At 32.2% G+C, this 19530-nt stretch overlaps 1 protein-coding gene across 4 annotated transcripts in view; it reads right to left on the reverse strand.

Moving 5' to 3' along the window:
• Positions 1-407: 407 nt before the first annotated feature.
• LOC143047491 (four-jointed box protein 1-like) overlaps positions 408-19530 on the reverse strand; it is a 60002-nt gene continuing 40879 nt past the window's right edge. For 2 of the 4 annotated variants that reach the window (XM_076220548.1, XM_076220547.1), the window contains exon 3: positions 408-2637. In XM_076220548.1, the coding sequence (XP_076076663.1) occupies positions 605-2029 (1425 nt within the window). In that variant the 5' untranslated portion in view covers positions 2030-2637 and the 3' untranslated portion in view covers positions 408-604. Of the gene's footprint in view, positions 2638-11474; positions 11565-15941; positions 16094-19530 lie in introns of those variants that run through there. The other 2 variants (XM_076220549.1, XM_076220550.1) reach the window with 2 other exon arrangements.

Below are 19530 nucleotides of genomic sequence, written 5' to 3' on the forward strand. Positions count from 1 at the left end.
CATGGAAGAATAAATCACTTTTAAAAGGGTATTACAAATAGTTGTACAATTATGACTTTGAATATAAAATTTGGATTAAAATGTTTATCAACATGCAATGTGTGACTTTATAAATATATTAGGAAAACCGTGGTGAAACATTTATAAAAGAAAACTTAAATGGAACAAAACAATAACACCTTTTGTTGCAAGAAAAAAATTAAGGTACTGTTTATCAATTAAAAAAAATAATTAATAATTATTATAATGCTTCTATTTTCAGTTACAACCCAAAAAAACTAGTCCATTACTTTCGAAGGAGTAACCTTTACGCCATTGCATAATTTCACTATACATCATGCTTTTAGAGGTATCTCAGTTTTATATTTTAGAGGTATCAACTGTGAAGAGAAAATGAAAGATCTATATATCAAAAATAGTTTTAATAAATGTAAATGATGAAATTATGGAATTTGAAAATATTAAATATTTCAATGAAAAACATAGCACATTTAGTATATAACAAACAAACAAACATAAATACAAAACAAAATTCCCTTTAGAAGGGGGCGAAAACAACAAAATTAATCTGGCAAGAATGTATATAGAAACAAAAATTCTAATTTTACGAAAACTTCGTTCTGCATCTTTGAATTTGATTATAAATGTCGTCTACTCTTTGCTGCAAAACTTGTATATTTTTGCGTGGAATTTTTGGTATGTATCTATGAAATTGTTCATTGTCTGTAAATAGTTTATGAAGTTCATCACCTATACTACCAGAAAGATGCAGACGTTCGATTTCGGACGCCGTCGATTTTCGAAAAACACACAATGAATTTAATAAAGATTTATGATATGATGAATATTTTTCTAGCAGACGATATCCATGGAATAATCCCGATTCATTGTCTAAAAATATAAGAGCACCGGAGGTACTTCTCTCCAAATTATGTGCGGGACTGTTCATCATCTGGTCGTTCCATTGTTTGTTGAACATATTATTAACTACCCTGTCTAAATTAGCTGTCAAGTAATCGAAAATAATTAAATCCGACCACTGCAGTAAATCACATATAGAATCTTTGGATTTCTTTCCGAGTTCTGAGCTCGGATATAAGTTTTTGTCCTCCCCACGAAATTCGGGAGGAATGAAAGACGGTTTGAGATTATCTATCCATTTTGTTACTATTATTACTCTATCGTCTGGCCACTGTGCGTTGGCTATTTCTGGCCGCACAGATAACCATTGGTCACTTTTAGAATCTAAAAGTTTTAAGGAAGATGGTGGCACATTTGCAATTTTTAATAATTTGCTTAGATAATAAGAGTATATTTCTCCTTGCATTTGGTCTGTGTTGAGACGATATCGTGCACATGCTTTGCTTGCGTCACGAAAAGTTAACATCCTATTTTGCATCCTTCCACACCCTTCTCCCATTTTCACGATTTTCACGGAATTCACTTTGTCTTTCCATGAAGTATGATCGCCGTTGTTAAATCCTGATGGACACATATCTTCTACATTTTTTGTCCAGAAAATTTCAGAAACAATATTTTCTGGCGAAACCACATTTAGGTCAGCGTTCGTAATTTTTGCTTGCGTATCCTTAGTTAATCCATCTTGGTGTAAAGAGCCTTTACTTTGCTTTTGATCTTGGTAATGATTAATAATTCGACCGGTTTGAAGAGTATTAGGTTCAATATAATCCGATGTTCCATTGTTTCTTGCAAATACAACACCGTGTCGAGAGGGTCTCAAGCTACTTAGAGGATTACTGATTGAAAGTTGTTTTCTATGGCCGGCAGGTTGAAACTGATCAACAATTTTTCCTTTGTCATCTTGTGTATTTGATGTGTCCAATACATTATTCAATTCATTTTGGCCATCTATCAAATGACCTGCTTTTAATTCTTCTATATGAAAACTGACTCCGTCTCGGGGGTCATTCGTGGGTAATGTTATCACGGGAAGCTGAATTAAAAGTCCAACAAAAACACCAAATGTAAAAGCGATACCCGTCATTGTTATGGCTAGAGATCTCCGCATAACACAATAAAAATCAAATTTTAAGTTCACATTAGCTATCTTGATTTGCACTTGTTCCTTTATTGTCTGGAAATTTAGATACAAGTCCTTCTGAGTAAATTATTAAAAAATGATATTTTTCTCTAAATATTTTTACTAAGTCCTCACTAGTGTAGTTTTAACATGTCCATAAATATTTCTACTAAGACCTCACTAGGGTAGTTTTTAATATGTCTATGCACTAACATTCGTTGTAATGTTCACGTATACTTTTTGATTCCGTCTCAAATACACAAAGTTTTTCTTTAAAAATCCTACTCACTAATTTTCCATGTGCATCATTGTACATTCATATCCAAAATGATCCAACAAGAATAGTTTCCGTGTTTATATGCTTAAAAAGTTGCACTGCTGTTTTTCACACTTTGTCCGTATGATTTGAAATCTTTATCTGCTAATAATTCCTTAATTAGTGTTTGTAACGAGTGTCAAATAATCTCTGTGACAAACAACAGTTCGGTTGTCGGGTTGATCATTGCGGTGAACATTGTCACATGTCATGTACCATGTTTTGATCTTCACACCATCGTTGAACTAAACTTCGTTCGAAAGGTCTTTATCCACGAGAACTGCAAGTAAAAATATTTTTACAGTTTAATGTATTATAATGACCGTTGTTATACTCCATATGAATATAAATCTGTACTAAAACCAATTCATATCGGATTTAGATATTTAATAATAATGCTTTAAAGTTTCTAATACGTCAACATTTCCAATGCGCATGTCTCGAATAAAAAGCAACCTACAATGTCCATATAAAATCGATCCAGGGTTATTAATTTCAATTCAGGTACTACGCCGCCTGCTATTCGGCGTGTAGAAGTAGACAATTGAACAAAAGAACAGAAAATTTCGAACAAATTAGTCCAGTCGAAATAAAAACTACATACTGTGAATTTATATATTATGTAAAACTGACAATGCGATCAAAAGTAATGTCCCTGCGGGATTCCTTCATTGTCAGCTGTCAATCATTTACCTGTTTATAATTAATGCATTTTTGTACAGGTAATACGTTTATGATGCATTGTCAATTTTTTATTGGTAAAGATAGAACTCGACATTTTAATATTAATGATGATTTTACGGAAATAGAAACAATATCTCGAGGTAAATACCTCAAAACCTGTAAACAAATTAGTTAACTGAAACATATAATAGGCTATTGGACTAGACAAAATTACATCACTTCATCCAACCATTAAATGTTAATATCCGTCATCTTTTAAACATACTGCATAAAATTAAAAACTAATAAAATTATCCTTTCTATTATAGAGTAGTTTTCAAAACATTATTGTTTTTTTCCCCTTTTTAAGTAATAATTGTTTTGCTTATTTTTTAATAAGAGAAGTATATAAGTTGTGACATCCAATGTCTTCTTTAAGCAAGGACTTATATTTTAATATTATAAATAGAAACGCCTGTTTAAAATAATTATATTTTAGAAAGTAATAAATACAATTTTCAATCATTTTTCGCTTTTTCGCCATCTTTTAAAATGTTATGTAATTGAATTATACAAAAAGACAAGATGTTCACTTTTATTTGTTTTATTTTAATATTTAAATGTCATCAAAAGTGACTTTAATCCAATCATAAGTTTTTAAAAGGTGCTATAGATAGGGAAACGGTTAGCCTGTAGGTAAATACAAGTCCTGTTAAATCAACACTACACCACAATATTTTGTTTAATCTATTGTCTACTATATTTGTCCACTTAAGTCTTGTGTCAATAATCGATGACTTTACTTACTAAATATTTAACTATTCAATTGAAAATCTTTTCCTAATCAAAACAAATATTTTAGTAAACATCAGAAAAAGTCTGAGGACAAGAGTCCCTTCAAGAAAGTAGATGAACACGCGAAGAAATGTTACGGCGTTCTCGATTTGTAAGGATTAGTTATTTTTTAGGACTAACACAAACCAATAATTATTAAAAGAGACTTGTTTTAAAGATACATTTGTCCTGTAAAAGAGAAGAATTATTAAAACAAGTGTGCTTTTTGTAGTATAAGATATTCAGTTTTGATCATTTTCGTCCCTTTGTCATGATTAAAAAAAGTCGTGTTTCTCCGCTTTTCCGCAACTTTCTGATACATTAATTTGGATTGTATGTAAAAGTTATCTTTTCATACAAAATTGAAATTCATGTACGAAATTTTTCAGTTGGTTTTCTTTCTTGCTTTATATATGGAAATGTACAAAATTGTACATGAACATTTTTCAAATAACATAAAGTACTGAAGAATACGAATTATATGTATGTATACAAGTACAAATTAAAAAACTTTTTTTCGCACGACCCTAGCTTAAAGCGGAACTCATCCCAACAAAGCGTTCATTCAGGAAGAAACAATATAGACTGTAACACGACAAATTCTAGTAACCCGACACTTTATTTGTTTCTAAAATATCAAACCTATTGAGCGATTAAAATGACAAAAATATTTTTTATCACGAAAGGTCATGCAAGGTCACGATTTCAGAAGCCTATTGATATACAAACTATCTTCTCTTATTTCAAGTACACGTAAGCAAACAAAATGGAGGTCCAAACTCCATGCCGTGTTTTTTTCGACATTTCGCATTAATTTTTAATATTCATTGCTTTGTTTTTTTATTCATCCTTTGCGAATTTGATATGGTGACACTTTAATGTAAGAAAAATATAACAGCGTTTTTTTGCTTTTATTATAAAGTCGTGGAATTTATTACAGGTGTGCTCGATTTGTTCAACAGACAATAATCAACTAGAGTGTTTTCTATATACGTGCCTAGAAGCAAGTTTTAAAGGACAAGCTGCATCATATCAAATTTACTTTTATGGTTCCAAAAATTGAAAAATTTTGCATATCATTATTTATAATCACGCAATCTTTTGTAACTTCATTATGAAGAATCAAATTTAATACTTGCGCATCAAGACATGAATAAACGCAATGAAATAAAAACTGCCTTTACAAAGTTAGCATCAACTTAATTGAATACTTTGGTTCGAACAGCAATGAAAATCTTCTGCAGAGGAAATGTGACTTGAAGCTACAAAAAGCTAAATTTATCATATGCGCAGCGCAACTAAATCTATTAATAGCGATGGTAGCATATTGTCCTCAAACCGAGGAGATAATTTGACTGAAAACTTACAATTTCAGAATCCGTCGAAAACCTTTGCATTTTATTTTTTTTATTTTATGTGCCAAAGTTATATACATATGAGTTAGCCTATCATCTAACTAATAAGCATCCTTCACAGACGAACTATTATATAACCGATTGACCTTTTTACTATGCTCATTTAAGCAGCCAATCGAAACCGATGCTTCTGGACACCTACACGTATGACCAAGAGCGATGGAATTGTGGAACAATTTCAAGTCACTCTGTATTTTGAATTTATCGCTTGTCAGTTGATTAATAGGTTTGATGTAATTATGTGTCTACATTTAATAATTAATTTCAGATGCCACTATACTTAATTAAGAATAATTACAATCTGCCTTTAAGCATATGGGTAAACATGTTTTTTTTTTAAGTAAGTTAAATGTTGCTATTTTTTGTATCCATGCATGCTGCCAGAGAAATGAGGACGGCCGCTCCAGTTGCAATATCACTGAGCATCATTTAAAACTTGAATTCAAGTTTTTAAACGTGCTTTAATAAGGTTAAAACTACGAAAATATTCAACAAACTTTTGCGAGTACGTTTTTTTTACAAAACGAGACATATGTGTTTTAGTCCGGCCGATCGGTGAAAAAAATGCTCAAATAATGAGGAAAGCACCAATTTTTGCATGATGGTACATTTTTGTGTACTGAGCAATATTAGCTATGGACCCACCCTCAAAATTCAATATGGCGGCTTATTTAAAGATGGCTGCCGTACGTTCTAAAATATTTTCCAGTATTGCACAAACCACAGTGGATTTGATGCTGGGTGCACAAAAATCAACATATTTGAATGACTTAGTGTACTTAGCAAGATTTTGTTTTTATCTCTTTTTGAAATACAAAATGGCGGCTATTTTCAAAATGGCCGCCTTGAAAAATAAGCAAATATTCATTATTGAGAATTGACCTGAATATAAGCATTTTGTTGATGTTTAGTGTCATTTGGTATCTGTCCTAGTTTTGTCCTTTCTGATTTTGCCTTGCCTGTCATTTCATACACAAAGTAGTAGCTTTCATAAAAAGCTGCAGTAGTATCTTTCATTAAAAGCTGCATTATTTGTTGTCTTGGGTCATACATAAATGCTGTGATTTGGGATTTATCTGCCTTAAAATATTATCTCTTGGGTCGCAATATCTTGCAATTTTAGACATTAAACTGTGAATTGAGAATCAGTTAAACACATATCAGTGAAATGGCAGGAATTGAGGACAACAAGGACAAGAACATTGAAATGGCAGAAACTGAATCACTTGGGAATATGGAGAAACCCACAGCTGAAGACGCTTTAACAGAGGACAGCTCAAAAATGACTATTAAACAATTGTACCAAGAATATTTAACAGATAGAAAATCAAATTCTCAAAGAACAGCTGAGATTTAACGCAATATAAAAGAGCGAAGCGCGAATATATAAAATATGTGTTGGTCTCATTACGTTTCAAGCTGACAAGAAAGAGTCAATGAATATTAATAATAAACAGATGAAAGCAATATCTCAGCAACTTCAGCAGTCTGAAGACAGGATAGACCACATGGCTAGTAAAAATTGCTTGGCGGAATTGATGATCAGACCAATAAGATATTCAATGTTGTGGTGAGATGAATGGACAAGCTGACAACAACTGAGGAAGGAGACACAGTTATATTTAAAAGTGCATTTGAACAGCAGGGTACCTTCAAACAATTGGCATCGGTTGTAAATGAATCAGTGGACAATCGAAATAAAGAAGTTAATATTTCTGCAATGGACACATCATCTAAGCCAAAATTTGACCTTAGCCAGTACAACGCAAGTTTACCACAAGTACACAACAAAATCCATGCCGTGGGTCTTTCCCCAATTGTAGTTTGCATGAATTATAAACCGCGCTAACTCTGTTAAAGGTGTCTTCACCTTTAGTCAAACGTCCTATGTCAGGGCCCTTGGCCCTGCATGAGACAGTTCAAATTATTCAACAACAATCTCCATTTAAGAACATACTATAAACCCCTAGTACTAATCAAGGATACCAGCAAAAGGCTTATGTGTCTTCTAACGCACACTAACTATCTACTATAAGTCAATAATATTTGGTTCAGACCAGCACACCGTTATAGAAGCAATTGGCTGCAAGTGGATTCTATCAAGTTTCTCCAATGCTGAATGCAGTGCCTACTTACGATATCATCCCCGTCGAGTCAATGGCAAATCCCACATTTAACACTCCAATTATGACAACCTCGTCCGCTTCTGGAGCTCTAATATGCTTCCCATAACAGCAAATTGACTCCATTGACCGATCCAGGAAAGGGCAGAGGATGGAAAAAGAGTGTGACCATACCTCATCTTCAGACTCTTCACTGGAGAGAGAATATACCCGATGGCAAGAAAATCTGTATGCAAGGGACCGGAGCCGAAGCCCACAGCTGCCAAAAATGCAAAAACTCAATTGAAGAGGATCCATCACTTGGGAGGCGTTCATTTACCAATTTGAACGAACTGCCGGTAGATGACAATGGGAAACCAGGAAAAATGTGTACAGGCTCCAGATTGCCAGGCCGATGTTGGCTTTGTTTACACTTGCGTGGTATACACAGATGATGATTCCAAGGCCTTAAAAATGCATTCATTTGGAACAGCGCTTCAGCAAGAAAGACGATCAAATCAGATTGGAACCAAAACATTCCGTCGAGGATGTAAAGACAAAGATTCTTCAAGGCATGTAATAGAGAGGAACCCAGAAACATCCAACAAGGCGTTAAAACTTTTACAAACCTCAAAAGCAAACCAGATGGCGATATATGGATAAAAAAGTGCCAATTATGACCATCGACAAGTCTACTTTGCTGATGGCGCAGTATCACCGACCGATAAAGAAAATATGAGCAGTCCTTTAGATTATGAGTTGCAAAATCTCACACAAATTGTAACAAAACTAGCTGATGTTATGCTTACAACTAATCAGCATAACTTTGGATTGGCCGATCAATATAATCTCGGTTCTTCTGATAAAAAAATCATGGAAGATCACCAGTTCAATGGAAGATCACATGATCAATATAAACATGGAAGATCTCTTGAGCAAAACAATAGCGGTAAATCGGCAGATAGAAGTACACTCAAGCTTAATGCCTATCGATCAGCAACACCCCACTAAGCTGGAGATCATATAGTCCCTAAAGACAACGGTTAGCATCTCCACGGACAAACTCCAGAAATCCCGAATATTTCAGACAACGGTCACCTTCACCAGGATACGGAGCAAATCAAAGTGTAACCCCAACAATGGAGCAAAGGGTCGGGTTAGTAGGACAACTCAGATTCCAAAGTCTATTGGCCATGGAACATCACCTTACGACAAAATCGAACAGAGGCCCACTGCCTCGTTCAATATTGTCATCAGACGAACCATTTGAAAGAGCTGAGTAGTACGAGGTACTATACATGACCAGAATGTGAACATGATTGTGGACACTGCTGCAATGATAACATTAGTAAATGAGAAATTATTTCCGGCAGAAAATGGAGATTTGGAGAACGTAACGCTACGTGGTTTGGGTTAACAGCTTGTTATTGGGAAGATTAAAAGGAACGACTCTCGACATTAATAGAGTAAACATATAATGGGATGTGTGCAAAGAGACATTAACAGACAATGTTATACTTAGGCTAGTTTTTTTGGACACACTGATCGCAGTGATAAACCTGAGTACTCCCACAATTACCATCAACAATAAAGTGATAAATGCGCCATTTGTTAATAGTGGAAACGAGATTTTAACTCAGCTAGTTTGCATAAAACGAACCATTACAGTTCCGCCAAATTCAAACATGACTGTTACCATTAAAACTAATAAAAGTGCTGACCAGGAGTGCATTTTAAGACCATGCTCTCTGAAATGTTGCAAATTGGATACGCACGTAGTTGGAAAAGGAAATAGTTGTCCCTTAACTATTTTAAATGATGGCAATCATATAATTCGCCTGAAGAAAGGTACACCTGTTGATTACATAGAATAGTTTGACGATGTAGTGGGTACGGCAGATGAAAGCGCGATAAGTGACGTTAGAAGTGGCATTGAAGAGAAACGAGACAAGGTGCCTCGGCACTGCCTCAAAGTTCAGATGATTTACCTACTATTCCACCATTTCAACCGACCTATATTAACGTCCATCGACTCGTTTCAACCTATTTCATTCCAACCATTAAAACTGAAAGCGTTTAAAGAACAATTACAATAACATGTAACATATTGATTAACATTTTGAATTTCACTATTTGTTTTTGTATATGCAGCTATCTTTGCAACTTATGTGTTATAGAAATACCCAAATTACTTGTTTTATACTTTAGAATTAATTGATAACAAATTCAAGAACATAAAGTCCATTTTTAAAGAATCAGTACTTTAATTTCCGAAATAATATAGAATACCTTTAGGACAATCTTGAATTTTAAACCGTTTTTCCGCCATCTTGAAAATGGCAGCCATATTGGATTTTTCAGAGTGGGTCCATAGCTGAAATCAAAGGGTATATAACCAAGAACTACTATGCAAAGTTTCATGCTTTCCTCATCAAGTGAGCAATTCTGCTCTATATCTGCACCAATCGGCCGGACTATTTTGTCAAGTCCGGCTATAGCTGATTCTGGCAGCAAAATTCACAGCCCTGGTATTTCGCCAATTGAAAATAAAATTCTTTCAAGTTGATTTAGGTACAAGGAAATATTTACTTTTAGTTATACATAAACAAAGGGCCCTGAATCTCAGACAAATTAGTTTTTATCCGTTATCTGTATATATAAACCAGGACACAGGTATTTGTTATATGCTGACTAATTTTATAAATTATAATAATTAAAACATGACACTTTTCTTCGATAGCCTAGTATATATAAGCTAGGCCAAATAAAACATGCACCTGTTTTTTATTACCTTAATTCTTCATCGTTTACACCATACTTTGAATACTTAAACAAGGACAGTAAAAATGTATATGTAACACCTGATACAAAAAAATAGAAGGCCTATATTCCGGATTTCAATCAACAGTTATATATTTGCAGAGGGATTATTTAAAAAATGTTGCTAAAATTAAAAAAAAAGTAGGACTTCAAATCTCCAAAGTCGTAAATAGGTACCATGCAGTTATGATTCCTGTTGGTCTTGGTCTGATTCGATAACTGATGCAACAATAGTCGAACAAACGCGTGGAACCAAAACAGAAACACCACCACCCTCTGAATCAGCTATGACAATTGGTTTGATTTACAAGGATACTTTTTGCCGAATGCCACAGTATTATACGGCTCTTAAATTTTTCTTCAAACTAGAAGAATGGTATATAGTTCATAGGGCAGTTGTACAGAAGGACCCTTGAAAATCCACCAAAATAAATCTCGTGCTAAAATAATATTATAAGGTTTAACTTCTTATGACATGGTCCCAACCATCTAATATAAAAGAGATTCAAACCCACAAAAATTCTACGTGAACGGCTTCTAATTTAAAAACAAAAATAGAGAGAGAGAAAAAAAGATCGTCCTTCAATGAAAAATTACTGTCAAACGGACCGACCGTTCGAGGGCTGTATAGCCACTTAAGGTATCATTAATCTATATCAGTCAAACAGGTCGAATTGTTCGGCACTGCAAATTTATATTTTGAGTTCATGATCGATAAGACATACATTTAGTACATATGATGCTACTTCAATACATATGTTACACATGCAAAACATATGCGACACCAATCCGATCGAAACATCAAAAAACCGATCAAGCAAGTCACAGATTGAGATAAAAGTAAGCCTTGATATACAAATAGATTACTTCATCAGTATCAGGAGAGGAATCTCATGCTATAGTATACAGTTATCCGAAACTATACAAAACACATTATTTTCAGCTGAATACTTTACTTTACTACATGCAAAATAAAATATTGAATTGAATTGAATTGAATTGCAAACAATCACTGAAGTAAACTTATTTATTTATAAAAGTATTAGAAACACTTGGAGAGTTGTATTATAATATAATAATTAAATAAGTAAAATATTTGCATACTTTGAAACTACTTTAATTTCTAATTTCTCAATCTCTGATGTATACTTTTGATATCAAATTTCATGTACATCTAGAAAATTTAATCGACCAGTTTTAAACAAGGCTCGACAGAAAATGAAAGGTAAAAATAACACACGAGGAAATAAAAAGGTCTAAGAATGTTAAGAATTTTATCAAACCTTTGAGGAAATTCCAAAGTCCTTGCTTAACTAGTAATGTCCGGTGTTCTTATGTATGAAACTGACAACAATAAAAAAAAAAATATATATATACACAACATATCCAGACAAAGCTTTGAACTTGTCTGATTTTTTAAACACGTACATGTAATTACTAGTCAACATTTTGTGATTAATTTCAAATGGCCAAAGTGTTGACAAACGTTACGTAACGATGTGAAATAGACACATTTTTGAGATATTTTATCTAGTCATAAAATTAAGACAAATTTTGATGGATTGACCTTTCTTATACTACCTATATATAGTAATTGAAGATAAACTTGTCGACTGAGTAATTTAATAAATATATTCAACATTAAATTACATTTCATTCAAATGTAATTTAAGGAATTTTTAAGATTGATCATGAACTACGACAAATTATTCAATCATACATATTCTAAAAATATGAATTGTGAAGTTAAATGTAATATTTTTACTATTAAAAATAATTAAATAGGTATGAAATTTCGGGCGATATCTTTTTGCGCCAAAAAGTAACTCATTTGCGCCACAACTTAATTGCGCCAATACCTCTTTTGCGCCACCTTATTTTCAAAACTATAGGTATCATTTGCGCCAATAAAATAATCATCTAATTGCGCCAATTTTATATTTTTTTATTTATATATAACAACTAAATGATTGACTAGGTACCAACAGCAAAAAATTCCTCTGACATTGTACACTGAAATTTCAAATTAGCCTCGCATCCTAATAAAATTATACCGCTTGCTGGATCGTTACACAATACAAACTCATCATCTTTGTTTGTAACAATACCAATATCATCCAATATTCTGTGGAATTCTGCTCGATTTTTAGATTAAGCCGGACGCAGTTTTCTTCTCTCTCTATACACAGACTGACACACATATTTTAAATCTTTCTTTTCTAAATTCTCTTCTTCAATTTTGAAGATTTCTGAATTTATTATTTTTGAAGGTGGCTCTGACAACACATTGATTGCTTTTCTTTTACACGCAGTTCTGAAAAATTGACGTTCTAATTTCTGGACACTGATAATGAAAAAAATATATTTCTTTTTAAAAATGAAAATATGGTATTTTATATTGCCAAAATCTGCTATGAAATTTTAATAAAGCGAAAATGTATTTTATACTCGTGACAGTTGACTTGTATTTGCATTATAATTTTTAGAAAAATTGTTTTATAGTCTCTCAAAACTCTTTATAGAGTGGCTCTTGTTGTTAACTTGTGTTTTAAAAAGCTGTATATTTTATATGTAACAAGTGGCGAGACTTTAATAAAGTATTTGTCTTGTCTTGTCTTGATTTAGGTAAAACATATTAACAGGTAAATGTGGCGCAATTCCATTTCATTTATTGGCGCAATTAATACCATCAAAATAAAAGAGAGTGGCGCAATTAATACCTTTTCAAAACTGCAATTGGCGCAAATTGATTCTGCCCGAAATTTCCTCAACGCACACGAATAAATATTTTTTTAATAATGAATTTACGGTCATTATACCTAAAATGGGCGTACTGAATCGCAAGATGCATAATGCCTTGAAAACCAATGTCCCATGGAGAGGGAACAAATTTGAATTGAAAAAAATCAATTTAACAGATCGTGACTTTACATTTTTATTTTTTTCAATGCCTTATGAATGGTAATTAGTTCTATCATGGGGTTCTGTAAGCTGGTAATGTGCTTCATCTGGTTGTATCTATTAAACATTAAACTCTTTGGTTGGGTTGTTGTCTCTTTGACACATCTCCCATTTCCATTCTCAATTTATTGAAAAAATATTATTCAACATTTATATTTGTGAAAAGGTTAATATAGTAATATATTTATAATTGTCCAAAAACATAACTGCATGTTCTAAAATTTGATAAAATAACCTATTAACACAATTTGCTGACAATGATAAACAACAGACAATTTATCATTCACTTATAAAAACTAGGCAGTAGTTATTATAAAGAGTGAGAGTATGATCTAAAATTATCATTTGAGTCAAACATGATAGAAAAAATAATAATCATGATAAACACTTCAACGACCATTTTTTTAAGGTTATGTAGCCACGGTATTACAACAAAATGACAATGTCACCAAAATGGCCATATGAGTCTCCAAAGTTATAGAAGTATAGAATTGAAAACACAGTTTGAACGATATTCGTTAAAACTGAGACCAAATGAATACTAACCACTGTCTATTCATAAAGATAAGTAATGCAGCAGTCGCATGAAACAAGCCAATTTTATAGCTAGTAATTAAAAACAAAAGCCAAAGTATCAAGACAAGAATTGTCAACTAATATACTTTAAATGAACAAGAAACACATTTTTAAGCAAGTTAAGAAGCCGATTTTATAGCTAAAATGATTCAAAACAAAAGCCAAAGTATCAAGACAAGAATTGTCAACTAATATACTTTAAATGAACAAGAAACATATTTTTAAGCAAGTTAGCGCTTCTTGTGCGGTAAACTTTATAGTTTCAAATGAATACTTAGAATTTAATTTATATAGTTGAAATCTGAGTTTCAAATGAATAGGACATACAGAAGTTAAATTAACATAAACAATTAAACTCTATCAAAACTGTGAACGAAAAATAACAAAATTTTGAATATAATAAAAACATTAGCATTTGCAGCCATCAAATATAAACACATTAGTGCTAATGTGTTTAATACCGTGAAGTCTCCATCATTAAATGACCCGGTCATTCAAGATGAGAATTTCCCCCTCGTCCTGAATCATTCATTCTACCAATTATAATGTCCTTTCTCAACATTTGATTGACAAAATCTTTAAATGACCATTTAATAAACTTGTTTGACAACGATTTCATCTGACCATTCACATAACCTGGCGACAGAGCGAATCGAACAAAACCTAAATCACCAGGAGAGCAATTTAATACCCGACCTAACAATAGCTAAAGCAATGTCTAATTATCAGTGGGATGTTTCTTTCCTCAAGCAAAAAAACTGATTCCACTAATTATCCCAGATTTGTTCAATTCCTGGCGTATTAACTTGATTCCGACTGAGACATGAAAGATTTGTTTTGTTCTCAACAGGTCAATTCGGCCATTGCTGTATTCTTCTATATTCATCTGTCAGTGGTCATTAGTTGAAGTACATTGTAAGCTTTTTATCTATTTTCCTCATTATCAGATTTACCTCGTATGTTACCTGTAATCCCTTTAGAAATGTATAGACTTATACAACAGAAGAAAACAATGAAAATGAGAGAATAAAAGAATAATTGATAAAGTGCCATCTGTATAGTGGTTGTTAGTGAAACCAATTTTGACACATACTATGAACAAAACCCTGTCCCTAACCACCGGTCATAGCTCATTACCTATTTATACTTACAAGCAATTATCTTAATGAGTTACATAGTTATTCGTAACTCAATTAATATGATAATAAAATCGAATTAACTTTCATTATGCTAAGAAATACATAACAGAAGTTCGAATAAACGATATGACACGAACGGGACAGTATTATATGATATTTATTTTTCAGGTTTTTACCAACTAAGGAAAACTAGATTTAAAGTGAGTTCTCTGTTTGGATAAAAAAAATATATATTAAAACATCGACGATCAGCATTGATTCACTTAAAATAAGCAATCAGTTTGCCTTCTGATCCAGATTTTGTCTTACTGAATAAATTTTGGCTGTTGTTTCTTTATTTGTTTGTTCAAGTCAGTATAATGGGTTGTCACTCAAGTTAGTCGAGTTGATTCTTTTAATCTAATCCTTAAACTCAAAAAGGTATTCGAAGCAACCTGTTTCAGACAAGCCGGTAGCTGCAGCAAACATGGCGTCTTATTTGTATTAAAACCTTCGCCATATATGGACATTATTTTGAAAGTTACAATCACAAAAGATTTATGCAGAAATTACAACAACGTAAACAAATGTTGCTGGTTTAACTTTGGGTAAAATATATCTTTGTATAGAAATCAAGATACAAGTCATATAAAGTTGATAAATACCATGTCTCTAATCTTAAGTCAAAAGAAAATCTAATCCTAGCTATAATAGTACATTAGTTGCACATGTATGCTTATTTTCTTTATTTGACATGGTGACAACAGCAACGCACATAACAACTTTTTAGAAAAGTTGCGACCAAAACTTATTGTTTTTCATTTTTATATCCACATGCACGCTGCTTTTAAATAAATTCCGGTTAACCGTGTACAGCTATATATTAAACTCTTTGGCCACTCAAGTGTTATATGAGCATATAAGTTAAAACTACAACCAAATATGATAATAAAATATCTCAAGGAATGAATAATATAATCAGTTTTCAAAGTTTAAAAACAAATAAAATATAAATATATAAACAACTTTAAACATTATTATAACTTTTCGAGATGACATGATAAAAGTAAACCAAGATTGTATTCGCCTTCCTACCTTATTAATGTGACCGAAGCCTCCAGCATACAACACGACTAACAAACAGGACAGAGATATACATTAATAAATTCAGGGTGGACTTTAATAAAGTTTTAATGCCGTAACAATATTCTCCTTCTCTATTGTAATCTCGTTCCACGTGGTTTAACAAGCAGTTTTGATACGAGATGAGAATTTTATGTGTCATTGATAGGGCACCTTCATCATTGAAGCGGACAATAGTCGTCACTGAGCACGCAATTCCGACGAATACTCGGGTATCACCGCGGGTCAGGTATCACTAAAGACCTAAAAGAAACCCTGGGTAGGTTGCATCTATAGTCTTTTGAAATGTCCCACGGGTTCCATTATGTTTATATATCTTCCGTATCATGTTTAAATTACGACGCCGATTAACTGATATAAAAGCTTGCATTAAAACATTTTATATATCCTTACCTTTGGTAAATTTATACCCGTCCGTATACCCTGTTTTGTGAAAAATTTAAATGGATACAATAGAATTTTCACATTAGGTTGAATCACCCGACACCTGTTTTTCAGAGAAGAAAAGAAAGAATCAGATGTAAAATTAATAAGAATTTCTTATGTCACACAAAACAGTTTTCAGTCCGTTCGTGTACTATGTTTTTGCAATCCTCGTGTGAAAATTTAACTTTCTATGTCTGTCAAAAGATGAGATGCATTGGAATTGGAGAAACCGCAATTAGAGAGCATGCCAACTCCGAAGAACAAAGGATAGAATAAAATTTAAGTCTTTTAAAGAAGTTTATGCATTATGCAATTATGCAATATCTGCTCAGACGTTTTCTTTCAAAACACGTAAATTTAACAATCATTTCTTTTAACTGAATTATTCATGAACAATTTAAGAAAAGTGAAATCTCATATTTTCCACCTCATTATATTTTTCAGTCAAAACATATTTCAAAATATATGAGTTATCGTACACTATATATGTATATAACCATAATAACGTGCTTGTCAATTATTTTTCTAATTTTATCATTATATAATATTTTTGTTATGATTCATTACGTTTCTGTAAATCGTGATTAATTGATTCATTACGTTTTCATTAAATTATGAATTATTACGTTTTCATTAAATTATGAATTATTACGTTTTCTGTGTATCACGGTTCATTGCGTTTTCTGTGAATCATGATTCATTACGTTTTTCGTGATTCTGTTAGTTTAATGTGAATCACGATTCGTTACCGGTTTCGTGATTCACGATAATTTTAGTTTAATGTGAATCGTGATTCATGATTCAGTTAGTTTAATGTGAATCATGATTCATTACGTTTTCGTGATTCATGATTCATTACGTTTTTCGTGATTCACGATTCGTTTAGTTTAATGTGAATCATGATTCAACAAGTAGGCTCTAAAGATGCGTCTGTTACATGCTCGCAGTCTTTTTACTGCACGATGAACATCAAAACAATAGAGGCGGAGGCTGATACCCTTGCAAAACTGTTACACGATATTCTTTATCAGTCATTAAACTTGTCCTTTCACTTAAGATATTTTTAATACACAGATTTACTGTTTACATTTATTAATCATGAAGGTATCTAATTTCGGTGTGAAAAGATAAAATCTTATATCTACTCTCATAAAAAGGAACTTAAATTTGTACGATTCAGCCTTAAAAAAAATATATGAACGATTCTTTTATAGTAAACTAATTGTTGTATAAGACTACAAACACATTTTGACATGAATTTAGCCTTTATGTGCCGTATAACATTCATTACAAAAATGGCAATTGTTATTTTTATAATGTAAAAGTCAATACAGTGTAATTACTTTAACAACGGGTATTCTGTCCCGGCATTGTTCCGGGATTTATAGCCCAACATGAGGTATCATCAGTTTTGTATATCAAATGTATACCTGTTGTTCGGAATAATAGACCTTGTCTTGTGTATAGGTGATTTATTCTGCTGGAGCCTGTTCTTAACGCCTATCCTTCAATTACCCTACGTAACTTTATGGCCTAATGTGATTGCATAATTTTTAACATTGTCCTGATAGAGGGGGGGGGGGGGGGGGTGAAATTGATAATGTTAGGCTAGATACAAATGGAAAGCAAAGTATGGGTCATTCTGACATAAAAGTTAAGTGAAATGGTAGAATAATGATAAGGGTGTACTATCATAATGCAAAGATTCAGAACGAGACAAGACAATTATATACATATATAGATGTACTTTCAATTGAAAAAATAAAATAATTATATCATTCAGAACTGAAAATTGTATATAGGATATATTTACATTTCAGATTAAAAAAAAAAGAGAATAATGTTTATCCTATTCACACTATTATGCATAAAGGCACACATCCTACAACGAAATCTCAAACCCTCCTCATAGAAAATTAATATACTATACAATATCCAAATAAAACTTTTATTCAATATCTCATATTTTAAGGATAACAGCCGTAAGGCAACACACCCATCAAGATGTTTTTAAAATGCTTGTTCGAAGCTTTTTACAATTTAGTGCAGCAAAATTATGCTGATTATATCAAAAGCTGAGATTACGCCAATCTTGCAAAACAATAAGAGCATCATATAACAGCCTTTTGACGTGTTGTGCAAAAACTGCTCAGACATTTCCATTCCAACTGTGCAAATTTAACAACAGTGTTATATTTCTAAATTATTCATGAATTTTAATAATAGAGTGAAATCTCAAATTCTAGACCTTATGATATTTTCCATCGTGACTTATTCAAAGAAACTTTATCCATAGTTATTGTAATTCGGGTAACTAAACCTTTTTCTGTCAACAAGATATCATAGAATATTACATTAAAATTTCGCGTTGGTTTAATGAAATATTTCTCCATATGCTAATTTTTTTCTTCAAAAATGTTATAGAATTCCGGTACCCCGGTATATATTACATATTTCATATATTACATATTTCATATATTACATATTTCATATATTATATATTTCATATATTACATATTTCATATATTACATATTTCATATATTACATATTTCATATATTACATATTTCATATATTATATATTTCATATATTACATATTTCATATATTATTTTGCATAAGAACTGCAAGACGACCATTGCAACCATGAATAAACTCGTCAACGGCACCCGGCTTATGATTTGGTGCCGCAGAGGCGCGTTTCGCCTAGACTCTTCAGTGACACATAAGTGCAGCAATTATTTGGACTATGTGTTTATACAAATGAGGCTTAAATCAAACACTACCAATAAACAAAGCACCGAAGCAGTAATTTTTACAATAATAATTATCATTACTTTATGTAATGTAACATAATTATTTACTTTCATCTTTAGGATAATCGATACAATATTTTAGCCAAACAGCTAGTTACATGAATTTTAGTAGAACAACTAATTTATGTTTTTTGACCGCAGTAAACCATTATAATGTCAAAATATCCATACAGAACGCAGGAAAAAACTGACCATTTTACTCTAATATAATATTATGGTTTATTAGTATATCAATGTTCGTGGATTGTAAGGGTCACTTGCTTCCTACATGGTATAATTGGCCACGTCTGTAATGTTTTGT

This window comes from Mytilus galloprovincialis, chromosome 10 (genome assembly GCF_965363235.1).
Source record: "Mytilus galloprovincialis chromosome 10, xbMytGall1.hap1.1, whole genome shotgun sequence".
Taxonomy (NCBI): Eukaryota; Metazoa; Mollusca; class Bivalvia; order Mytilida; family Mytilidae; genus Mytilus; species Mytilus galloprovincialis.